Consider the following 26,391-nt stretch of genomic DNA (forward strand, 5'->3'; position numbering starts at 1 on the left):
ATAAGAAACAAAATATTTCCAAAGGACAGGGCAAATAATACCAGCCCTGAAAGGAACTCGAACACAAAGGCAACAGCAGTAAGATTAAAAGGAACAGAAATGCTTCCAGAAGTCTTTTTCTAGATGTCATGGCTCGTCCGCTTTGCTTTCCTTATTTGAGTCTAAGTGCAGGGCCCAGGGCTGCACCAGAAGCTCGTTGAAGATCTGGGGGTACACAGGGCTGAAGCACCATGCAGAGAAAGAAGATTTCTCCTTCCCCCCCTCAAAATCACCATGTAAATTATGCTGCTTCAGGAAAGCTATTAACACACCGCAGCATCTCATCTGGTTTGATCCAGTTCAAATCTTGGTTTGATACTAAGCTGGATTCTGGATAAATATACCATCGACAAATGCTTTAGCAAAGAAAGCAAAGAAGGTATTAAAACCCAAAGAAAATGCAACTATCCATATTTTATGTCACATAAGCATAAATCAAAGGACTGCACAGGAGCAATTCTATGTCTACGGAGACGGAGCAGAATGAAAACTTTGCTTTTATTACTTCAGTTAGAACAGGCTATAATATAAAATACACGCTATAGGATGTTTTACGGTTGTGTTTTACAAATACACAGTTAGCAATAAATCCACGCAGACCTAAGGCATTCACGGTAGCGTATGACGGCTGATATATTGCTGGATAACACCAGCTGCTAATTCACTCCACCTACTCTCGTCTCTACTCTCTCCCATGTCTCACAAAAACACACCTACGCTACTGGCTGCTGATCTTCTGTGTAACCTTCAATCACAGTCAAGTATTACAAGCTGCTCCAAAACACTGCTGAAGTTTTTCTATTCCACTATAAGAAAAAAACTAATTCCAAAACAGAAAACTTTACCTTCAATCCCAAGAACATTTTGCTTCTTGTTTTCTTCTGATACTTCAAACTTCTGTATGATGTCAAGACAATATTCCGGTGTCACATTGTTCATCTGCACAAAAACAACAGTGTTGGTGCACGTGATTTTTCTACCACGTCACCCACATGTCAAAATCTACTTTAGGCTTCTGGGTCCAGCTGAAAAACCTTATGATCAAACATAGTCCTGTTCATATTTGACTGAACCCAATCAGTGACACTGCTGTAACAAGGACTGCAAGATTTTGATGTCATTTTTGTCAGTGCTGCACAAGCCACATGACTCTCACCTTCAAGAGGAAGAACAGGAGTGAGAGGCAGCAATCACTTGAAAGCTGGGTCATTTTAGTTTAAAGATGAAAATTAACTGCTAATCATATTTAATAATGGTTGCACTAGGCAATAGTGCTGAAATGAGAAGTGCAAAGTTATATTCTTCAATATAATCTACTTAAACATGCCAAAAGCTTTGGCAGAGTTTGATTTCATTTTCATGCATTTTCCAGTTCTGTGATTTCATTACTTCCCAGAGAGTTCACTGTAATATACAGCCTATGAGATAAGTAATTAGATTCTGAAATGAAAAACAGCAGTTCTTCTGAAACACATCAGTTTTGTCCTCAGCTTCAACGAGCCCACAATTAAGTCCTAGCTGACTAGTGGGGCCAGAGTATCACCACACACTCTTATTTCCTCTAAAATTAAAGGTAAAAAGTAGCTTCCATCATTTCCCTACCGCACTGCTCCCGTAAGTTGTAGAGAAGCAAAGTGAGAAGAACTCAGACTGGGTGTATTTCATTTAGCGGCGACACTAAAACCCTTGGCAGCTTATCCGCACCGTGGCTGCGTCTACGGTTTGCACCCTGCATCCTCTGTCAGTCAGCTCCAGCAGCCCGGCACGCGGGGCGCACAACAAAGGAGCAAGCAGGTCCCTCTCGCGGTGTCACCCCCGCTGACACCACTGCTGCAGGCAGACGCGGGAGGGAGGGAGGTCAGCCTGCACATTACACAATAGTTATCCTTTAAATCTGAAAACCGTCCCTCTGCAAACTGCTCTCTTGCTAATGCATTGCTCCTTCAGATGGTGAAAACAATTCCATTTACTCTGTCGTGTCTGTAGCCTTTGATGTATTCGTGCTTTCCATTACTTCCCATAGCTCGGTATTCCCAGCATCAGCATCCGGCTCTACGGAAATCTAAAAGTACGTTGAGACTCTTGACCTGATCTTCTCCAAGGGCCTGATCCTGCCAAGCGCGGAACTCCTTAGAAATGTGGGTGCCATGACTGACCATATCTCATAACACCCAGAACACTATGGCCTCGATATGAAACATTACCAGAGGAGGGGAAAAATTAAACAAGTCAGTGTTAGAAGTACAGTGACAGAAGGCAAGTGAGCAGCTCAGCTCCTATGGTGACAAGCTGTAAAACCTGGAGACATTTCCCAGCCTTTCTCCCCTTGACCCTTCCCTCTGCTCTCCTGCATGGCTGGGCCCTTTCCTTCTCCAAACACTTTGTTTAGATCTTCCAGCTAAGCCAATGGACACCTGCAGGAACTACACGGGATAACAGAAACGACAACAATCCAGTAGAGACAACACCCGATGATCCTAGGTCAAGTGGATGCTGCTGTTGATTGCACACACTGCCCATGGCCGGCCCTCCTCAGCGCGAGCTGGCCAGAATTCACTTGTTCATTATCCCCCACGGCTCCTTGCTGCCACTCGTGTGCTCTAGGAACAAAAATGTCTCATCTAATCCAAAGCTGCATCTGCCAGGGAAAAGTCCACTGATTTGTGCTTTTTAACTGTAGCTTAGGAGAAATTATGACTTTGGCTAGTAATATAAATTTGTTTTCCTTAGCTTTAAAGTATTTCACCAGAAATAATATCGATAGTAATGATCATGGTTGATGGCTGAATATTTAGATACTTGGATTACTAGAGATGTGCGATAGCAGAGCTTCCAGAATTTCTTAGATATGGGATTACTTTCTATATTCCTGATGCAAAGCTTTAACTTTGATGCAGCCTTTGAATAACTGGTAAGACCTTGGTTTTTAGGTAAATGAACTAGCAATTAATTTTTCTAAGATAAGGTCCTAGAAAAAGGCAATGTTAGCCCTAATCTTCAGTAGGAGAAAGAGGGAGGAAACCACTTTTGATTTCACCAGTCTCCTTGGAAGCAGCTCAGGCAAATCTATTGCCAAAAATCCGATGCCACGTGAAGCTGCAGCACAGAGCCGGGTAACAGGAGAACCCTCTTCTCCACAGGCCCACAAGCCAAGAATGGGAATCGTTCTCATTGCCCATTCTCATTGGAAAGCAAATAATAGAAAATAAAGTATTACAGAAGTTAGAAAAAGGCAGGAGAAGTTAGAAAAGCGCAATGCTAATGTCAGGTGTTCCTAGACATGATGCCAACCCACTTGTGTCAACAGTGCTCTGATTGTTTAGGCTTTAGTTATTCACAGTTGATCATTCTATAAGAAAAACCAAAATACAAACAATCAAAGCAAAGACATTCTTCCAATTTCAGATGTCAATGTAGAATGTCACGACATACTGAGTCATCACATAAATCAGTGTATTGCTTATCCTTTTGTGGAAGGCTGAGCGAGGGAGGAGGGCGCGAGCTCGCTTTCCAGCTGAGAGCACACAGGTCTTTGTGGAAGGCAGCAAGGGGTGACCAGGCACGATGACCCGGTATTGTCTTCCTTCTCCCATATTAACAAGTTCCACAGTCTCTCCTCTTTTCAAAGTCCATGAACTAATGCTGACATTCCTAAAATTTCCTACTCCTTTTGGGATAGTGGTTCCCGGTATCATTCAGTACACACTGTCTCAGATCATAGCCCAGCATCACCAACGTGCCCCGGCATATACCGTCTCAATATATCCTTTGTAACTTCTCCCAAAGGAGCAGGTACAGTTGTTTCAAAACATTCATTTTCTCAAAGTGTACTTAATCCCCACTTCTGGTCACATTTTCACTATTCACCGCATCACTAGTTATTCCTGCAACTCTGTATAATTAGTGCAGACAAATCATAAGACTACACTTACTCTCTTCAAGGAGGTTTAACTCAAAATGCACTAGCCCATAGTGAATAATTAAGAAAAAGCTTTATATAATTACATGTGCACATTCCGACTGTGTAATTGTTACAAAATCACTTCCTCTCCAGTCCAATTAAAGCGAGCAGAGGCATTATTTTTTGCCCACAGTTTCATTTGGGCTGTGTAGGGCAGCAGCTGTCTTAGAAGATACTGGTGTGGTACCGATAGGGCAGCACAGCATCAGCATTTCATCTGGTTCCTGTCACTCAGGAGGACAACAGGACATGTCACACAACACCGCAGCACCATCCTGGAGCACATGGAGGACGCTGCCGGGGCGAGATCTCAGTGGGTTCTTCCTCAGAACAGATGAAAACTGAATTGCAAAGTAACTGATCCATGGCAAGGCAGCAGGTGACAAGCAGGCACATGGGAAACCTTGCCCTCAGAAAACCAAAACTAAACATTTCAGGTTTCTAACACCAAATCAGCCTCACAACCGCATAAAACTACCAGCCCAAGTGTCAAAAAGGTCTCTGCTATAACTGAACTAAAAACACCTGATGCGATACGGATGCAGTTGCTGGGAGGACCAGCCCAGACACTGCTGCTGGTTTATTAACAGAGGGCACTCACGCAGGGACAACCCTCAGGTGTACAGATGTGACCGGACACCCAGATGTGACCGGACACCCAGGGATGGGCCTCCCTCACAGCCACTTGTGCCAGGCGGACTGCAGGACCACAGTCATTCCAGGAAAGCAGCCTAATTTCTGTTCTTCTGACACCTGAAGCCATATAATTGCAATCCCAACAGCAGTGAGCCAAGTTTAACTGCACCTAAGTGGAAATAATCTGACTCGCAAGCTCTAGGGTGACGTAAAAAAAGAGAAGCCAGCTCAGCAAGTTACCAATAAACCCAAACCCCTTTTGTTCTGTCCTCAGGCTGCAGAATATTTAACAGTCTTGCCAAAAGAGTAGCAGATGGAGTTGGACAGACTGTCCGCACATTTCCAAGCAGCCAGACAAAAGCAAAACCAAAATGCTGTTTGGTCGAAGGCACTGGAGAGCTGCATTACGATTTGAACCATGTCCAGCTTTTGGAGGCAGCCTTGGCATACCTGAGGACATTGTTGTCACACCTGTGTTTCAAAAACATCCCAGGATATAGCTGCTCTAACACTGTTAATGCTGGGCAGCGTGAACCCCAGAGAGAAGAGGCAAAGGAAGTGCAATGTGCTTCTAAGCTACACTGCCGAGAGGTTCATCTACAGGAGATCACGCTTTTATTCCAAACACAAACAATAACGTTGGACAGAGCATTTATAACCGATAGTCCTGTCTGCATTCAACATTTTGAGTCGTGTGTAGGCAGAAGAGGGTGCAGTACGCCAGACTTGACAGTCAACTTGTTTTTCCGCCACATCAGTAGTTTCATAACATCCTTGTGCACCCACAAAGACAGCTCTTCTGCCTCTTTCACGTGGTTTTCTTCCTGCTCCAGGTCCCCGAGTGCCCTCTCGTACCACGGCTCTTCAGCTCTTCCTGGGCACTTTAGCATCTCCATGCCCGTGCCCTCCCTGGGGCCTTCTCAGTGTCAGCCGCACCGTGGCTGCTGTCGAGGGTGCTCCACTGAATGGCACCAAAGACAAGGCAGTCATTAGAAAGGAAACAAGGAAAGGCTGCGAGCTCAGAGGACTTCGGGCACCAGCATAAAGGGAAAAAAGACAAAAACATTTTGTGCTTTCAAGTTGTAAATAGCAGAATTGCCAGGGACAGACTGCTTGTAAGAATGTGTGTGTTGGGGCTACCGCGGTGAGATCAGGGATGTGTTTGTGCTGGGGAGATGTCCACACCAGGGAATTGCCACAATGAGGGAAACTCAGCGAAACAGCACAGACTGCTGATATCTCTTGCTGGGGCTAGCTGAGGAAAAGCAGTCAGCGCAGGCGGGATCCCAGAACGGCACGGGAGGTTATCCAGCGATTGAGGCAAGACACCGCAGCTGCCCCCAGGAAGCTCGAGCAGGTTGGGATGTTAGTGCTCGTTTGTGTGAGGCTGTTTTGGAACAATACTCTGCAAGGCTGCACAGGGCGAGCAAAGCACCCAGGACCAGCTGCCAGAAGCAAACGCGTCCTAGGGATGACAAGGTTCCTTCCGTGCTCCTCACTGTCCAGCGTACAAGTTCTGTCCAGGGGTTCCACAGACCAGCTTGGTAGTAATTTGGTCTCTTTCAAGATGAGCATGAAAATCTCCACTGAAGCAACATACTTAGGAATGGCTACAGATATTTCTGTTCAAAAAGCTTTGTTCATAAGCACATCAAAGGAAAATCTCTGATCTTGACTCAACTTTGCCTCTTAAGTTACTTATGATTTTGTTTGTTTGTCCGTTCCTGTGGTTCCCTGAGCCCCATCTCTCACAACAGATTCTCTCTGAGGAGCTTCAGACAGAAATTCAACCTTCGGATGCAAAATTTTCTTTGCGCGAGTCTCACACATCTGCGAGGAACACCTGGAAAACTGACTTTCCTCAAGAAAAACTGGGAAAGAAGACAGAAGGGGAAAACAGGATGGAACCCTGGACACCTCCTTCTCGGCCAGGTTGGTGCGATGCCCATCTTTGCATTCTGTCACAGCAGTGTAATCTTAAAACTTAAATCAATATTCAGGCCATATTTAGGCAGTTATTTGCCAATATTTAAACTGCTGTCTTAATAATTAAAGCAGCAGTCCTTATAATTACTACTACTATTGATACTTGGGAACTCCAGGGATATGTAACAATATTGTAGGATTAAATTTTGCTTACAGGAAAGGATATGCAAGCCCCACGATTCATCTTGACGCGTTGCTGCATTAAGCCGTGCACAGGCATACCATTTGTAGATAATCAGAAATAGTTCCCTCCTCTTATTTCGTCATGTGTTTCTAGCTTTAAAATATATCACCTATCATCCTAGTTTAGAGTATTATCTGCCAAGACCTTCACTCCTGAAAGGCATCTCCTGGAAGTACCAACATCCCATCCAATCCTTTCCCTCTATTTGAACATATTTATATGTACCTAAATATGGATGCATTGCATTCCCATACCTTCTGTTCCACCTTTAGAAACTGAGCGAGTTCTTCCACAGTGAGGTGATCCTTCTTGTCACTGTAGCTTAAGAGCAGTAAGTAGAGATCTCGACGCAAGGACATCATCTTGTAAAACACGGAAAACTCTTCAAAGTTTAGGGTTCCTTGGTTCTCGTCTGTGTCTGCTTCCTAAGAGGCAAAGACACTCAGGTAAGCTGCTGAACACAGGTGAGTTCAGGGAACAAAGCACAACACAACTTACGTACACAGAAATTTAATTAGTTCTAATCTGCAAGACTCCATTCAGACTCAAACCCTAGTGTGCTAAAATAACTGCAACGTTATAATATGATCTACTGCCTATTTTTGTGAAAACTCTAGAGACACAGGTTCTCTATGAAAGTCTCAACTCTGTCTTTAGTTTTAAATTTGTTTCCCTGTAAAGAGGCTCACCCTGGGCTTTATTCTGACCTCTGTTACTCTCCTGTATGCCCTGCAGTTATCCTGGATTAAAACATAGCAAGGAACATAATAATTTGACCTCATGGCTTGCTCTAACAGGAGAGTTTGACATTTTAAAAGACTCGGGATGACATCAGTGTTGCATTTCCATTAATTCAAGTGGCACGACTCTCAGCCCCTGTCAGCACTCGGTGGGGGGACGAGTCTGCAGCAGCAATAAGACTCCACACCCAAGCATACACCAAATAGCTCCAGCCTTGATGGCAGATTTTTATCCTCAGAGGTAGGAAGAGAAGAAAAAAGTACTTAACGCATGTTAATACAAGCTTTTTACTGTGAACATCTGCCTAAGAGGATTGCTTTGGATTTTCAAAACAAAGAATATCTTCTGGAGAACTGCTGTCAAGCATTATGTAGGTCTCCACAAAAAAAATGAACCTCAAGGACGCTACAACTCTCGCTAAGTTTGAGGATGTGGGCAGATAATGGAAACAAAGCGAAAACTGTTTAGAAACATGCTGTTGTTCCCATGACTAATGTCCTTCATTCACAGCTGCATATAACATTTTTTTCTCTGTAGTTATAAAACCCCTCATCACGTTCTGTTAAAAATGGTGCTTCCTTCTGCTCCGGTCAGAACACCGTCTGTGCAGAGTCCTTTTAGCACTGGTTTTGAACCCCTTGGCTTGTCTTTACGCTGCTACAGCAAACACAGGGTCTTCTCCAGACGGAGGGTATCCTCATCCTGCTCAAGAAAGCTCTTCCAGTTGGAGACCAGTCTCACCTGTATAGAAGAGGAGCTTGTCCAACAGCCGATGTGATGAACACATCTCTGGGCACTTTGCTTTCCAAGGATGCAGTTTGACTTTCCCTTCACATAAACCACTCTTAGCGAGGAACTGATCTTTAGCCCGTGACTCCTGGTGCACACACACCGAAGCAGCAGCCCCGCGCTCCACTCCCAGGTGCAGGACCTGGCTGTTTCATAAGCCTGGTCACCCCTGTGGAGCCACCGGTGCCCCCCAGGCTGGGGGCTGTTGGTGCCACGTCCAAGACTGTAACACCAAGTCCCTCAAATGTACCACCTGAGCAGATCAGGTGCCAGAACAGCACAGAGCAGCCAGATGTGGGGCAAGGTTTTGTCCCAGATTTACTTTGCTCTACGTCCTGGAGGTCCCTAGGACTGCAGGCACAAACATTGGGACAAGGCCTTTAGGACAGAGCCCTGAACAGTAAACAAAGCTTCACCACTCCTTCTATCAATAACATCCAGCTATCTGGTGTTCAATGAGATTTTAAATAATTTTATATCTACAACATCTCAAGTGACATTTCTAACTTGTGGGAACAAGTACAACCCAAATGCACCTCTGCAACACAACTGAACCAGTTTCCACACTTTCAAAGTGTTTTGGGAGTAATTTATAATCCACAAATATACTTCAAATGCAAATTTTATGCCAGATAAAGAACAGAAGATTCTTCAACCTCCTCATGTTTTGTAGTAAACCAGCTTTTGCCTGGTACTGTTTCTAAAGAGTTAAGATTTTATTTTGGTCTTCGTTATGTCCTTGGGTTACCTTTCCCACAGTAAACACTAAGGCTGGTGGAATATGGCAACTGCTTTCAGACAACAGAAGTGAAAAATTGATTCTGGCTAAGTAAGAGAAGTTGTTAAAAAAAACCCCAAAACTAATTATTTTCATAAAGATAGTTTCTACTAAACAAAAGGAAACGAGAAAATATTTCAACAGAAACATAGTAACTTCATTGTCCAGCAATGCCAACAGAGAACAATCCAGTTCAGAGATGAAAACAACAATGCATCTGAAAAAGTAATATTAATAGTCCTCTGCACGGTTCACATTGTTCAAACAATGTTCTGACGCATCTTTGTCTCCAAAACGTGAGAGTTCGAAAAGGTCTGTGAGGTGTTGGAAAGGACAGAGTTTAAGTCCCAACTTACAGATCCTCTTCTGGATCTGCAGATCCAGATCTATCTCTGGACCAGAAATAGACCGTAACCAGCACTATCTCAGCACAGCACCGCTATGGGGTAGAGGCCACGCACCTGAAACATCTGCCGGACCTTCCTGCGGGGCAGGTTAACGTTTAGTTTATGCATCAGCTGGTGGATCTCCTCGATATTCAGCAGGCCATCCCCGTTCTTGTCAGCCTCCTCAAAGGTCTGTTTGACCCAGCTGCAAACACGTCAAGGAAAGGTGGGTAACTAGAAATTACTGTTTTCACCCTTCAGTAAGAATTTCACTAACAAAATGCGAGACTATCTCCTGACTTAATTGAGTTTAATCCAGTCCCTAAAGCACAGCTGACATTTTACTGCATGGAGTGTCCATGTCAAACCCATAATCCACGTTTCCACTGCAACCAGTGGGTTTTGGTCACCAAACGGGAGGTGAAAGGACACCCTGTGCTGAGGTCACTGAAAAACAAGCCAGAAACACAGGCTCAGGCTCATAAAAGGATACTGGTCGTGTGTTCTCTGTCGCTTAGCGAGCGAGTCCTCATCGCTTATTCCAGCCATCAAGTATTTCAGTCCTGTGATCCAGGTGCGAGCTTCCTCTGGGTTGGATGTGATCAGATCCAGCGACTCCATGTGGCTGCCGTGGTAAATGGTGAAGCAGCAGCTGGGGTCGAAGTTCCCCTCGGCGTGGCGGTGGAAGATTTCGGACTGCCGCCCTTCGGTGACTTTGTAAATGGAATCGATGACAACTGCGGGGGAAAGGGAAACCAAAAGCTGACGTGCTTGGATATCCACCCCATTTCTTTCTGCTTTTGAGCAATTCTGAGTTATTTAGGCTAAATGGCATTAAACATTTTTAATATACATCTCCATATCCGAAAGAGAGGGTTGATTTCAAGGCCTATCCTTGCTCTGGCCGCACCATGTGCGCGTCCAGCTGCCTCAGGAACACACAGGCACAGCACAGCTCTTTGAGCGCTCCCTGCTCTGAGTTCAGACAAACCCATGGAAAATGTTGACATCTGACTGAACTACAGTCCCCTTCCTTTCATAATCCTGGACTTTTGGTAGGTGGTTAAAGTCCAATCACTCTTGAAAAACTTCACGTAAGTATCACCTCACGTCTAAAATAAGTATCAAAAAGCACTTAATTTGTCCAAAAAATACTGTTCAGTCCTCCCTCTGTAATTCACACTGTAATACTGAACTGCCCAAGAAATTAAAAGAAACATTAACAGTTTACTTTTTGCCTTCTCGCTCTTCCTGGACGGTCGCCATCGAATGCAGGTCCTGTGCTCATCCAGGTAGAAGAGCCGAACAAGCCCTTTGGTTCCACTCTTCAGCTTCACCATCTGGGTCCCAGACTGCATGACACTCATGCATCTTTCAACTGCAAAGCACAACAGAACAAAGCCAAATAAATGGCCATCTCCTTCTACTAATAAAAAGATGTACTGGCTTTCCAACATGTGCTAAAGCATATACATTTTTTAACTTGCACTTTTAATGACAGGACCTAGTATTTGCTGTGTAGGAGGCATACAATTTCTAATTCTTCACAAACGATTTTCTACATCGGAAAACTAAATAAAATTGTCTAAACATCTTCACAACAAAGGAGGCAAAGAAAATTTTACAATATATTGAAGGGAAATATTTTCTAGTTGTCCCCTGCTTACTTCCTTTAAATATTTTTACAATATTATACACAGTACTATAATTTTAAAGTGGCACTGCAAATTTTGAATGGTGACAGTATCAGTCCAACTCCACGTTGCTTTGGGCTCAGTAATCCTGTCGCTTACCTCTTGAGCTTTTGACACTGTTGGAGCTGTTAACGGAGTTATAAATACACACCCCCTCCTCCCCGCTACACACATTTACACCCTCTCCATCCTGCTACCCTGTTTCAATCACACACTGATTTCCCTTTATCCGCCCATCCCATCCGGGTTGATAAGGGTTTGTTTCTCTGTGTTTTAACTAAAATACACCCATCTCTTCCATTTCATCTCACATCTTCCCTCCTACACTTTTCCAAACACCAGGACCAAGATAACATTTCCTCTTGATCTCAATATATCCACACTCTTAAATTACCATCTCCTGTTTTCATCCATCCACAGCCTCTCCTCAGCCGATAATGCTCCCAATTCACCTCCCAGATGATGTGTTTACACTTTGGCTGGCTCCCAAATACCATCTGGCTCTGTCTTGATTTCTTCTTATCACCCTTCTTCTCTTCAGCACTTCTGGTAGCACAACAAAGCCTAAACCACCCTCCCACCGCTCTCCACCAGAGCCAGGGTTTATTTCTCAGTTCCCCAGCAAGAACCCGGCTGCCCAGAGCCCTCCAGCCCCAGCTGCTGGTGCTGAGAACAACGCACAGCAGCTCTGGGGCAGACGCAGCCAGAGCGGCGTCCTGAACACGGTCAGACCCGGCACAAACAGCCGCTCTTGCTGGCCCAGCTTCCCCCAGCTCCCTCGTAACAAGCCCTTTTTGCTGGCAAGCCAAACCCCACATCAAACAACCGCACCACAAGCGGTGTTTCTGCTGAGCTGTTGTCTTTCTTGGAGGAATGAGGGGACCCAGGTTGAGCTGAAAAGAACTGGACTCTCCTGAAAGCATCCCAGAAGTGCAGTGAGTTTGTCCTTTATTATGTCCGTAAATATATGGATTTCCCTGAATCATCACATGGGTGGGTCTGGAAATGGTTTAAGATGAACCAGAAGAGTGACACAAATCAAGCCAGAAACAGCTGTTGTACAGTATCCACGCACTGACTGTGGCAGGTTCCACCTGTATCTATCTGGAGATGCACAAAGTACCATGGAGACAAGGCTCCACACCACAAGGGATGGAAAACTCAGAACCTTAAAGGGCAAAGTAAAAATAGGCCTCTAAAACTTACTCCATGTACATATATGTACATACACACATATCATGCACACCTTCTCTGAGTCTTTCGCTTTGGAACCGAGTTTTGACCAAGTTGCCTTGCATTCCTACCTAACAACCAACTGAGAATTGTGCTCCAGCACAGAACTAAGGCTCTCGGTAAGAAAAGGTTGTACTGATGCGTGTGGATACACAAATGCCAACGGCTGCATTAGCCCAGCACACAAACTGCACACACATTTCTATTTCACTACTAGAGTGATTGATTGCAACAGGGTTTTAGCTCAGGAAGAGGGTTAGCAACAAGCTACTCAACATAGAAAATCTGCTGCTTTGCCCATAAGCCTATCAGTTATTAAAAAAGTCTGACTAAAATAACTAATTCTTATAAAAGTCGTTCTATTGTCATCAGCTCAGTTGTCATAGGAAAAAAGCCTGGTTTCACCAGCATGTTGTTGAGGACCGCTAATCAAAGGCAGAAGAAAGAAGACTATGTTTCTTTAATGTGAGACGGGCAAGAAATGGGCCACACTTGGATAATTACAAGCAACAAAACCATGGAAAAAAAAAAAATCATAAAGGCAACCCAGTTTCTTCTTCACTCTTTCAATTGCCTCAACATTTCAATTTTTGTAGTTGCATTTCACATACCTGTTTTCAGACAGGCTTCAGAATCAAAGTTACATACAATAGATTTTAAAACACTTGTTTCTCCACAAATAGAGAAGAGTGGAAGAAATGCAGCTCCTGCCCATATCTCAGTTGTCTCCATTCCTCACCTGCAGTAAGTCGAGCTCAAGTAAGCACTGTCTTTTCTGCTTGCACTTGTCCAGTTCCAAGAAAATACCATCAGGATGCAAACATTTAAATAAGAATAGTAAACGTGTAAGAAAGTTAATTGCACATCCCCACTGTGTAGGTGTTAATAACAAAGAAAGAACGCCCTTTAAAGAACAGACTACAGGAACAGAAATGCTGCACCATTCAAAGGCCCATTGGATTTCAACTCTGGAAACAATGCACAGAATACCCCACCCTCTCCTTCCGGCTCTTTACAAAATGTAAGCACACAAACAGTCTGTTCCTAACACACTCATTTCAGTCTCCAGCCCGACATCCACAAGACAGACGCTGCACATCAGCAGCTGGATGGGGGAAGGTAGCGAGCAGAGGCCACTCAGGAGAAGGCTCCAGAGGAGCCATTCACAAATGCTTGTGCTAAGGAACAGGAAACCTGGTTCCAGAAACATACTTACTCCTCTAGACAAACCATGAATACGGAACAAACGAAGCATCTCCTCAATGCAGATATATACTAAAATTAGAGAAAGCAACACACAGTTTCCATTGTATGGTATTTCATAACACAAAGACTAGCTGTGCATTTTTTTGGCCCAAATTCTGAAAAGGAACTAAGTTAAGCTAGAATACAATGTATTTGGGGTTATGAGAATAAAGAAAGGTAATTAGAAATCCAGATAAAATATTATGCTTATATATTGTATACTTAAAGCATTACTTTCAAATTAAAAAAAATAAATAAATCTAAAAACTACAGAGTCCCTTCTGCTTCCAGTTATGCAGCCCTGACAATCTAAAGTCACCCTAACAGACATCATGTAGTTTAATGGCTTTGAATAACATCAAAATACCAGTCGATCTTTTCCTCCCACAATAACCGTTTAAATCAAACCAGACCTGAACACAAAGGTTATTTTTAATTTTTTTTGTTCAAGCAATGATAATCATTCTCAGTTGTACACACGTGTCCTTCGGCAAAGCAGCCGCGTTTCTATCGAACGCTGAACCAGATACAAACCCATCTGTGCCAGCTGGACCTTTTCGGAGGTGGCCACGCTCCCCAGCACGTGGTGAGCCCCTGAAGCCAGGAGAAGCGCCATCCGAGCCCCCGCTGAGTCCAGGTCTTCCTCCAAATCCTGCACGGTAGGCCGATGCTATTTATTCTACCTGACAACACCGCTCCTGGCTGGGGAATAAACGGAGCTGCTGCCTGGGCACGCTAAGCTGGAGCTCTGATCACCAACCATCCGCGGCCTCGCGTTCAACAAGCATCTAATCCGCCCCAAATCAGGCAGCGCTGCCGTCCGGCCAGCTCCGCTCTAATCTGTCCCCACGTGCAATCAGGTCTTTAACAACCAGGGAGCAGCTTAGCCCTGCACCCTACAAGAATCTTTCACAAAAAGTTACAGCTGTGGTCACAGGTTTAACAGCCGGTCCCTGCACAAGCCCCTTTTTTCAATAGTTTGCAGTTAATTTGGTTTACTTCTCAACAGTGGCAGTTATGATGTGCACATCTGCCTGCTGCGGTGCTTTACTGCAAAGCCTTTAAGGCAAGTCAGACCCTTATTTCATACTAGAAGGAAAATATTTATGGAAATAAAACATCTCTGACAGCACTTTCAGTACAACAGAAATGCATTTTGCTACACGTCACAGCAGCGGAACAAACACCCGCCGCCCAGGAAACCTGTTTGGCCAGGATTCACTAACCGCGCTGGTGACTTGGCACCGCGCAACGGCAGCACCAGCACCCAAAGGATGCCCAGGGTTGGGCTGGATGATCCGAAGGGTCGCTCCCAACCGAAAGGCTATTTTTTCCACCACTGCCTTCGAAGAACTGTTACTTGCAAAGAGGTGATTTAACTATCTGAACAAAAAGCAGCAGCTTAAGGCCCCACGCATTGTACTCTGTGGGTCCTGTGCAGTAAGTCACACGCACATGCAGACTTTCAACCACATAAACTCCGTATTAGTCCCGAGTCCAGCCCCAGCAGTCTGTTGGCACAGTGGCTCTCATAGAATCACAGAATCATTTCAGTTGGAAGAGACGCTCAGGATCATCAAGTCCAACCATAACCCAGCCCTGGCACTAACCCATGTCCCTAAGAACCTCGAATAAACACCTTTTCAACCCCTCCAGGGCTGGTGACTCCAGCACTGCCCTGGGCAGCCTGTTCCAATGCCCCACAGCCCTTTGGGGAAGAAATTGTTCCTGATATCCAATCTAAACATCCTGAGCAGAATCTCACCCACGTTTCTGTCAACTTCTGTGAGGCAGCACGAAGTCATTAGACAGTGTACACGGCTATTGAAACAATGAGTTATTAATTCCATTTCAGGACAGTCAGTAAACCCCATTTTTGTGAGGAGCAGAGTGTGCAACTGCCACACGCAAACAGCTCAAGCGTTCTCAGCAAAGCCTCTGTAAATTAATACAGTTGGCTCTTAACAAAACAAATACAGCAGAACATGAATATATTTGATAGCTTCTTTCTTATTTTTCTGCATTCTACTACTATATGTTAACAAATTAATATTTCAAAGCACAACCAAAAGAAAACAGCTTTGGTCTGATGTCTTGTTTTTATGGACTTAATGTTACAGCTGTCCGACAAAACAAAAAGATTAAATAAGGTATAAAGAGCATTACCAATCAATGAGAAGTATAATTATGAAAGAGGATATAAATTGTGTTTCTAAATGATATGCAGCAAGCTGCATTAAGCCAGCATTAAGCTCGAGGAGATAAAAGAAACCCATAAAACGCAGAAGTTACTTTTCTAGCTGCAGCATCAGCTCTTCCCCCCTACAGGCGGTAGTTTTGGTTTGACTATATACTTTGCAGGTATCTAGTCCATGTCTCTCTTCAGAGAAGAAAAGACCCCCCACCGGCAGCACCAGGTGCTGTTGCCCCCACGAGCACCAGCGGCACCTCTGCAGCCACCGCCTGGGGTCTGTTGTGCTGCGGTGTCCCAGGAACCAGAGCAGGGCCCCGCACCTCCCCTGAGGTCACTGCTCCTGAGCCATGGAGAGCGGGGTTTATCTCGAGCCAAAGCCCCAGATGGCACCAGAGTCATTCTCTCAAGTTCTCAGACTTAAAAGCCCAACATTTCCACAAACGGAAGTCTGAGCGTGGCTGTTATACAAAAAGTAGAATAGAATATAATCTTTTCAGTTGGAAGGCTCCTACTGTGATCTTCTAGTCTAACCACAAGTTAAAGCATGCTATTAAGGATGAAGTGGGTGGTTGGTGTGCAGCAGAAGAGTCCCAGCCTGCTCCTGACACCAGAAACATGTCCCCTGATCCAGCGTGGAGCGCATTTTTTATTGGCATAGATGCACGTTCCCAGAAGCAAGCACTGAAAAAACACACAAAGAAGAAAGTGCAGCCCCCTGCCCCCCAAACTCCAGAACAGTACACAGTTAAACTATCGCGAGCCGAGTAGCGAAGGGACTCTGGATGTGATCACGAAAAACATTCTCATTTGTCTGACCTCTTCTCATCACATTATTTTGCAGTCAGTTATTCATCATTAGTATGCTGTAAGTTTGCCTTTATGTTAATGCCATTAAAAGCCATTTACTCCCTACCCCCAGAGAGCACATTTTCTCTAAATCCCACAAAAAAAGCACTAATATCCAGCACAACCCCCAGCTCACCACTAATACCCCCAAACTGGTGACTGCTGGTTTGTTGTGTAACAGCCCAAAAGAGCATGGACCACAGAGGCCGTCCAGGGGGAACTGACCATTTTCAACAATCACATCTCATACTTGATACCAGATTTTCATTCGATTTGCAGCAACTCTTCCAACCCCTCGTGGAACTTTACATTAAGCTTCTTACATCAGAATCTCCGTAAAGTCCATGGACGTGAGAGGGATGATCTCCCACACTTCTGCAAATCTCGAGACATGCTCGGGAAATGCTCGGGAAAGCCAGACACACCAGCAGAGCCAGCAGCCGCAAACAGCACAGGTATTGCACTCCAAGAGGGCAGAGAATCCAAATGAGTAGCCAGCAAAACACAGCCTGTGATTACTCAAAACAATTGTGAGTGGCCTACAATCAATGAAAATCATTAAATGTGAAAAACGACTCATGCTTGTAAATTCACTAATAATATGCAAACAAAAAAGGGGAGAAACTTAAGAACGAAATCATATACTACCCGGGGAGGGGCGGGGAATAAAATAAACTATCAGCATAGTCTTTGTAGGTCTGAGAATAGGCTGGTGGTGTCTCTTTTTCTTAGAAAAGGAGAAAACCTTGGGAGCAGTAACTCCCCAAAGTTGGGTTTCTGAGGAATACCTGTTCCACACTGACTCCTGTTTCAGTTTAGCACATTGAGATTGCTGGCTTAATGCTTCTAGGATGATCAACTGAACTCATTTTCATGTTACAAGAGAAAAGTTTTTGCTTCATGCCTTCTCCATAGCTGGTCCTTGATTATCCTTGACAATCATCAGTTACTCTTGTCCTGGGAGCACCCAGGGTCCTTTCCCAGGCTGAAGCCCCCTCCTCTTTGGCACTTAGAGATCAGAAAGGAACCAGAGGCATCAAAGACCTGGCACTACAATTTGATCCCAAAAGAGTTTTGATCATCCTTATTCACAAATCTTGTTCCTACATTGACGCCGTCTTCTACAGAGCACTGTGCAATGCAGAAAACAACTTGCTAGAACACAGCCTTATTTACAGGGCCTATGAGCCCCTTTTTGAGATCTCCACCTCAGCACAGCAACTGAAATCCGAGAGAGCAGCCCCCAGATACAATGAATAATACATGTTTTCCACCTCTGCTCAAGTATACCTTCCTTCTGCTAGCTCAACAGACTTCTGATTACCACCTTCAAGAAATGCGCCCAGGTTTCAGGACCATTACTGCTACTGGTTCCTGAGATACAACAAAGATCTCCTTCCTTCAGAAATAAGTTGTATCAAAGCTGCTCACTTTGAGAGCCCTGGTGCCACTGCAGCCCAGCACAGCTGAGGACTTCAGTTTTGCATTAAGACTATGGAATCGGTTCTTTATCAACACTGAAAAGCACAATCATTTAACCACAGACATGGCCAACTGCCAAAACATGTCACATCAATAGAGTGAGCAAGGAACACTGATCTATTAGGCAAATACATTTAACAAGTTTGCACATCCTAATCCTCATTTATTGCACGAGGATCCCTCAGCAGGGAGGGTGCAGCACCTGACTGTGATAGTATAGAGCAAGTGGAGGCAGCAGCAGGCAGCAACAGAGGAGAGTTTCCAGTGCCCCTGCCAAGAAGGAGGCAAGCGGCCGGGTCTGTTGGTGCTGCTGTGACAGCCTCCACAGCAGGTTTCAGGGCAAGCAAAGGGCAAAGAGGCATTTGGCTTCTCAGGCAGCATCCTCATGCTACCATAACCATTCACAAGGAGTAGGAGACGTCGTTCTGCGGGTCTGCTTTGCTCAGGTACCAGAAGCGACGGCGATAACTCGCCCAAAGGAGCTCAGCTGAGTCACCTGTGCTGAGACAGGAGCTCCCCTGAGGCCACACAGCAATTGATAAAGAGCAGTCTGAAAGGCACCCCAGGAGCTACATCTCTGCATTCAAAGGTCATGATGGAAACACTAAGCTACAAGCTCTTTCTCTTCCAGAATCCCATGTCTGCCCTCTCAAAAGCTGTTAAGTACATAAAGAGGGATCACACTCCCCAGAAGCAAGCATGTCTCATTCTAAGCCTGCCTTTGTTGTACAGCATTAAATGCCATCCCTGTTCCTTGATCCTTTACGTACAACCTAGGACTTCAATTAAATACATTTCCCATTGCAACATATTGAGCTGGGTCAGATCCCCTTGTCCCCTCGCAAAATGCCATTCCTTTATATCTTACCACCCTCCTTAACTTCTCCAGCAAAACAAGAAGAGAGCCCCACCAGAACACCCTTCACAAAGCTCGCTCCAGTCCCCACACCAGGATGTGCAGAGGATGAACCATCCAGCTTCAGTGCAAACAGTGAATTCTGATGTCTGCATATTTCTCAGCAAATAGCAATATGTCACAGCACCCTTGGCACCTGTACAGCGTCACAGCCTGGTGAGGGGAACAGATCACAGGGCAGGAGAGCAGCTGGAGCTGCAGGATGAAGCAGGTGGAAGAGGGATCCGGTCCCCAGGACAGCGGCTGGGCTGGAGGGAGCACCGCTTCCCCCTCCGCTGCCCAATTCATCTGCATCTGGGGCTCCATTCCAGCGTAGGACGGGAAAAGGCAGAGTAGAACTGAGGGTAGAGTTCATTAACCTTTAAAAGTAATGAATGAAGATGACAGTGCAACTGATGATATGAACTGATTTATTCACACTCCTCAGAAACAGTCATTTTACTGAAGAAACATGTCTCCCTGCTCTATTCTCAAATTACCTCAGTGCAAGTCAGACAGCAACTCATCTGTGGACAAACAATGAACTGACTCAAACACCCAAGTAATTTTATTACCGAAATAATGATGTGCATCTGAGTTTCATGCTGATCAATGTTTCTATTGGTAACATGTGAAAATGCCTCCAAACCAGTCATCTGTTGCACTGCTGAGAATACCAATAACCTGACAAAGACCAGGCAAAACCTTCCTCACCTACAGCTGGGTTTGCAGTCATTGCAAGGTGTTCTGCTAAAGCACTAACAAGGTAACTACAAAGCATCACAACTCATCAGCCAAAGACCTGCACCCAAGGGAAGCTGTGCTGTGCCCGTTAACGTTGCATTGCCAATGTCTCTTTGAGCACAAGCACCTTCCCCATTCACAGCGGTCAGCAGTCATAAAATCACAGAACTGTTTGGGTTGAAGGGACGTTCTCAGCTCCCCCCTGCCACGAGCGGGGACATCTTCACCAGCTCAGGTTGCTCAGAGCCCCGTCCAGCCTGGCCTGGGATGTCTCCAGGGATGGTTCATCCACCACCTCTCTGGCCAACCTGGGCCAGGCTCTCACCACCCTCAGGGCAACAATTTCTTCCTCATGTCCGGCCTGAATCTCCCCTCCTTAAGTTTAAAACAACCACCACCACCCCTTGTCCTGTCATAAGATGCCCCTGCTAAAAAGTCTGTCTCCATCTTTCTTACAGGCCCCTTTAAGTCTGTAGAAGCCACAATAAGGTCTCCCAGAGCTTCTCTTCTCCAGGCTGAACAACCCAACTCTCTCAGTCTCCGCTACAGCCGAGCCACCGGCAGCCGCGGAGCTGCCCCTTGCCACGAGCGCTCAGCGCGGGGCCGAGTCGGGCGATGGCACGCACAGCGCCACTTCCACAGGTATTATATATTCCTTCATCCAGGTGCTATCGAACAGCTGCGTGCACTGTGAGGGGCGTGATCCAGCTTCCCCCAGGAGGTGATGAGCACATGAATACGTCCACGCCTACAAAACACAACATTGTGCGCTTGCCCGGAGCCGTGTCACCCTCCTGTGTGCGGGGGCACACAGGAGCCCAGCCGAGACCCCGCTGCGATGCCACCAACACAGCACAACCCAAACCAAGGGACACGGAACTGGACTCCTTGGTTCTGCATCCTTTAACCACCTCCACAGACATGGTAATGCTACCAACTGGAACACTTCACAGAAGTTTGGCAGTTGCTATTGTATATGGTAAAGGAACAGGGGCTACAAAATAAGCCCAAACTGAATTTCACTATCAACTAAATAATTTGGTATGAAGTATGTTGTTCTACGCATACATACATATTTATGTGAGCTTCAAGAATTAAACCTGATGTTTTTCTTCTAGGATTGTTCCAAAAAAACCCTTCAAATAAGCCAGCTCTTGTAAATTATTAAATGGGGACATATCCATTACCTTCTGCACCTCAGAAAGCAGATGGAGTAACACCTGGTCTCCTTTACCTGACCATCTGCATCAAAGCTTAATGTAGAGTTTTGCGTAACCAAAACCTCCAAAATAAAATACAGCATTTTGAACCGCAGCATACCAGCTCCCACACGGGAGGCCTTTCCCTGAGAGGCTACACAAATAATAGTCTCCATTTCTTATATTATAGCTGTGCCTATTTCCTTCCCCGAGTTCAAAAATATTTATCAAATAAAGTCATCCTTGCTACATACAGAGGAAAAAAAAAACAAAACCACCACAACCAAACAAACCTCCAGGGTATCTCAACCCTCAACACTCCTCTTCAATCTTTTATACATGCTTCATAGCAGGCAAAACGACATTTCAAAGTATGATCCATTACTTCTGGTGCCTTTATTTTAGAGCAGTTTGTTTTGAAATTGTAGATAATCTTGTTAGAAAACATCTTCCAAACTAGCCGATTTTGACAAGCCAGCTCTTTGCTAAATATATTTTGCAAGTATTTCTTTACAAGCGTGTTATCAAGCCATTAAGAATAAGCAACACATAAAAATAAACTTTATCTACCACGCTTTCTCCTCCTTTGCACAGGGTTTACTCAGACATTTACAGCTATAAGTTACTGAATAAAGTTATTCAAGACATCTTCCTTTTCTTGTACCATCCTCCTACCGTTCTTGAAAAGACATCTTTCTCATCCAGTGCTGTTCGATCAGAATTCTACACATCATTTGCATAGAAGTTATACTATTTATAAGTGCTACCAGGAAACAAAATCCACACCACCACCTCTTTTCCATAGAAAGCCATGCCACAGCAAAATGACCAATAGATGAAAAGGTCAATAATTATTTTTTTAAAAGGTGAACACATTTGCAAGAATCTAAGGTAACACGCAAGTGCAGTTTGTCTGTAACATGGGAGCAGTATCTCACACACAATCCACATGTTTTCATGGAGAAATGTGCATTCAAGTGAATATAAAAATTACCTACAGTAATTCCGAACATCCTTACCTTTTTCTGGACTTAAATTTTTATATACTTCAAGGTCTGCCATTAAATTTGTAACCTATGCATTATTGGCAAGTAAAATGGAAATTCTCACTGCAGAAAAGCCTCAGTTTAATCTTCATGTCTCCAGAGCTAAAACATTTGCAAAGCAATCCTTAGAAGTACAGGAGAACATTGCCAGCACTGCTCTTCACGAGGAGCGATGAAATCTTGATGATCCACGACACAAAGGCAGGAAAACACAAATCCAGAGACAATAGCAGGCAACTTTGTTCAGAAGCGAGGAGCGCAGGCTGCGCGGGCGGCTGGCGGCGCCCGCTGAGAGCCGCTGCCGGGGGAGCGCGGGAGCGGCCACCGCTCCGGCTCCGAGACGCGCGCACGTCGCGCAGCCATGAAGACGCTGCAGGCAGTAAGAGTGTGTAACACCCGGACAGCGGAGCTGCCCGAGATCCCGCCGCCGGCACCTCGGGAGGCTGTGGGGAGCGGATTACTGTACTCCGGCTAAAGAACGGGAGAGTGACGCAGGCTGAATGCAGAAGAGAAAATCCACCCTCACTCCAAAGTAACTCCCAGCGCCAGCAGCCACAGGGTGCGCGAGGCGGGAGGAGAGAACCCCAGGGACCGCACGCCCCGTCCCCAGGGTTTGTGCCCCCTCCTCTTGTCTTGGTCTGTACCTGGAAGGGGAGCAGCCCTGCTGCAGAATCAGGCCGGCTGGGGCACACAGCATGCAGATGGGTTAGTCTGTGCATCACTGAGCATTTGATTTCGTAAGAACAAGGAGTCTCCTGCGAGATGCTGAGCCCTAGCTCTCCCAGGAGCTGTAAAAAATTACCATGCTACTGGCTAAATACTGGGCTTGTTTAAGCCAACTCAATGCTACTGAAATCAGCAGGTTTATAGTCAGTGTGGAACAAGGGGCAGAAACACTCAGACTTGCATAAATTGCACATATGACAGAGCCCAAGGGAGCACAGTGATGGAAAGCATGGCAAGAATAAAGTAGCTTCCATATATAATGCTTTGCATCTGTGATTTACCGCGGTTTCTGTTTCACTGTTCAGCTGGCTTTTTCACATCGGTGCACCAAAGGAAACCCCAGCTGTACTCTCAAAGATTGTGACAGCAATACAAGGACAGAATGTGTCTAGCACATGCTAGAAAAAAGTTACACAACAGTGTGGCTGGGAGGAATAGGAAAAGAAAACCCAACATAGTTCTACACACCTGTAGAACTTGGGTGAGATACAAGACAAGGCACAAGTGGAGCTGACACACTTTACTTACTGAGAAATCATTATTTTTTAGCTGTTGCCAACACGAATCATAACATTTCCCACAGTCACCACAGGTCACAATAGATCACGGTACACTGCAGGATACAGGTTGGCTATATCTAACACCCTATAAAACAAAACAACCCCCCAAGCCCACTGTGGGGTTTTTCTTGGCTGCACTCAGAGCCCTCCCGGCTGAGGACACAGGACACGGAAGAGTCGCGCTCTGCAGAGACAACGTCACTCGTGCTCAGCTCACGTGGGAAATGGGACAGCAACATCATCACCCCCCAGATCACACCTCAGTCAGACCAGGTGATGTGTTATAGCTGCAATTCAACAACAAAACATCACCACTCTATAGTTTAATTCTTGATGTATCAGATTGCACTTGATAATGTGCTAAGTGCAAATTACCCCACACTCCTATCACTCTATTAATAATGAGAGGAGCTACACACAAGCATCTTCAACATCAAAGCTGCTCTGTAAGAAAGCCTCCCCAATCATTTTGCCTTCAAAATAAAGTTCATTTTAAAACCAGAAGTGCTTAAATGCTATATGGCTTTAGAAATTAGAGCGTGCTATATGAGTTTGCAAGAACATCACCGCAAACAAATTAGGACTTCTATGTAATTCAGGGGACATGTGCCAAGTGGTATGAAAATACCTGTAGTTTTATTCAACTTTAAAAGCCAACCAAACAAAAGCCACCTCTGTAACAACTCTTCACTGAGAAGCCAGGTTCTGCATCCAGTCCCTAGCGCTGTCAGAGCCAGATCTAAACCCACGTGCCCTTGAAGACACCACGTTAGAGTTGGACTGTCTGCAAAGGGGAAAGTCAAAAAGCAACTACTTCCCTTTATACCATCTGACACCACAGCTACATCTTACTGAAGTGGTGGCCGAGCAACCTTTGCACCTTCCCCGTTTGCTCTGCTCTGCTCGCAGGGAGGTCACAGCACTCCTGCTGGGACTGTTTCTGCACAGCCACATCACGCAAAGCGCCACCAAAGTCTCTGAGTTGATGGGGACACACAAGCTTCCCGAGGATAAAATTATTATTCTGTCAGCTGTATTTCATTAACATCAATGATCACCATAAGACAACAGTTCGTATTTTCAACAGCCAGTACTGACTTATACGTACTGAACAATCCCAAGACAAGGTTTGGCAAGAAACGTAACAGACTCAGCCACAGGCCTGTTTTTCCTACTTAGGTTTTCTGCCTCATAAGCCCTTCCCTGGGAGACCTTTGCCAATGACTTCCATGCTCAAAGGTCTGGTTTCCATCTTTTCAAGCTGGTTTCAAAATACGCAGGATTCACCCTCTAAAGTTAACTATCTCTGCTACAGAAGCACTACAATGTATTAAGGAGGCGTTCATTCACTCAAAATCCGTCTCCTCCAGGCTAATATTATTTTCCAGTTTTCTTAATGTGCTGTTCAAAAAAGATTTTATCATTAAACCACTGGAATTATTTTGAGATAAAACAGCAAGTACCTCCAGGTACAAAGCAGGCAGTGTCAGAGCACTATCCCTGTCATTTCATTTAAAAATATTAAAAGCTTTCTTGTAATACATGCAAACTGTAATTCTTGTCTTCCCCGCACACAGTTACAGATATGCTCGAATTTAAACAGGCTGTAGTTCAGCTCACAGCTCCTGGCTGGGCTGAGGGAAACGTGTCCTATTTTGTGCTGCAAGCAAGGCCAGAGGGACACAACGGCACTGGCTTGGTTTGGGTGGAGCTGCCAAACCAATGCCAATACTTTCAGCTCCCTGGAAGAACACACACATTAAGCCTCTCCTCCCCAGACAGCTCAAGGCTGCTGGGCTACAAAACCAGCTACAAACCCCCTTGAAAAGCACAGCAAACACCTTTATGCCATATAAACCTGAACCAGCAATTCCAGGGCAAAACCCTTGCCTGGTGCAGGCTTGGGCTACCAGACAGAGACATGACAATGCGAGTTCTACTGCAAAATATTCATTTTCCAATAGAAGAGAATCTGATTAACTACCAGCCTTGAGATCACAGCATCAGAAGAATATTAATTTTCTGGCTCATCAGTTTTTTCCCTTTTTCACTATCAAAATAGCTAGAAACCAGTACAAAGACTAATTCTGCTGAAGAGCAAGAAAAGCTGATTTGAGAACTCTTACAGTAAATAGATAATGAAATAAGATATCAACATCCTCATATTCACCATCCAAATTTCATCTTGGACCTAAACTGTAATACAACCTCCTCGTGAACAAAACTATATTAGCTGCACAAAAAACTTGTCATTTTTAACAGATTAAAGCCTTTATCAACTCATTTGTCATTAATAAAGACACAGTTCTTTGGGAAGCTGAAAAACATCCAGAGATGGAAGGAGAAAAACACTTGGCATTAGAACTTCACCCCCTGACCCACAGGCTTGAGACAGGTCCCACACAGGGAATTCCCTTTCACCAACGGACAGGCAGACACAGCGTTTGTAAAGCAGTTACACGTTCAAGGAAGCACTGAGAGGATGTTTCTTCAGGCATTTTAGGCACTTTTTTAATCTGTGTGAGCTTAAATAAATTCTTTAATGCCCTTCTTGTATATCTGTTTTCACTTAGAGCTGGTTGTCTCAAGGAATTAATTGTGGATCTTTCACTGCATGAATCAGAATATAAACCGAAATATAAATTACTGCACTATTATCTTGTCCTGCTTTCCCAAGCATCATTATAAAACTTCAATTGAAGTTGACAATTAAGATGTAAGCCTGAATCCTGCAGTCTCCAGCTGATATCTTTAGCACTGTAGCCTCAAGCGCAGGGCTTGCATGAGGCTTCAGCAGAGCTAATTATAAAGCACTGCCCATCAGCAAACAACAAGCCCAACACACACATGCAATTCAGCAAAGAATCCATATTGTTCCCCCAAAACTCTTGTGCTCCATTAACCAAAATAGACCTGTATAAAAAGTAAAACATAATGCATTTTATGTTTCCATTCACTGGGCACAAAAGTTCAAGATCACCGAAGCAAAAAAAAAAAATCCAAGAACTTGCAGAAAATCTCAGCTTC

At 44.8% G+C, this 26,391-nt stretch overlaps 1 protein-coding gene across 14 annotated transcripts in view; it reads right to left on the reverse strand.

Moving 5' to 3' along the window:
• Positions 1–26,391, reverse strand: part of PLCH1 (phospholipase C eta 1) — an 87,722-nt gene that overhangs the window by 44,106 nt on the left and 17,225 nt on the right. For 12 of the 14 annotated variants that reach the window (XM_065073371.1, XM_065073363.1, XM_065073368.1 and 9 more), the window contains exons 3-7: positions 10,732–10,878; positions 9,994–10,237; positions 9,576–9,705; positions 7,061–7,231; positions 885–978 (exon numbers count right to left, since the gene is read on the reverse strand). In XM_065073371.1, the coding sequence (XP_064929443.1) occupies positions 885–978; positions 7,061–7,231; positions 9,576–9,705; positions 9,994–10,237; positions 10,732–10,878 (786 nt within the window). Of the gene's footprint in view, positions 1–884; positions 979–7,060; positions 7,232–9,575; positions 9,706–9,993; positions 10,238–10,731; positions 10,879–21,707; positions 21,795–22,051; positions 22,846–26,391 lie in introns of those variants that run through there. The other 2 variants (XM_065073361.1, XM_065073372.1) reach the window with 2 other exon arrangements.

Source organism: Columba livia, chromosome 9, assembly GCF_036013475.1.
Source record: "Columba livia isolate bColLiv1 breed racing homer chromosome 9, bColLiv1.pat.W.v2, whole genome shotgun sequence".
In the NCBI taxonomy this organism is placed as follows: Eukaryota; Metazoa; Chordata; class Aves; order Columbiformes; family Columbidae; genus Columba; species Columba livia.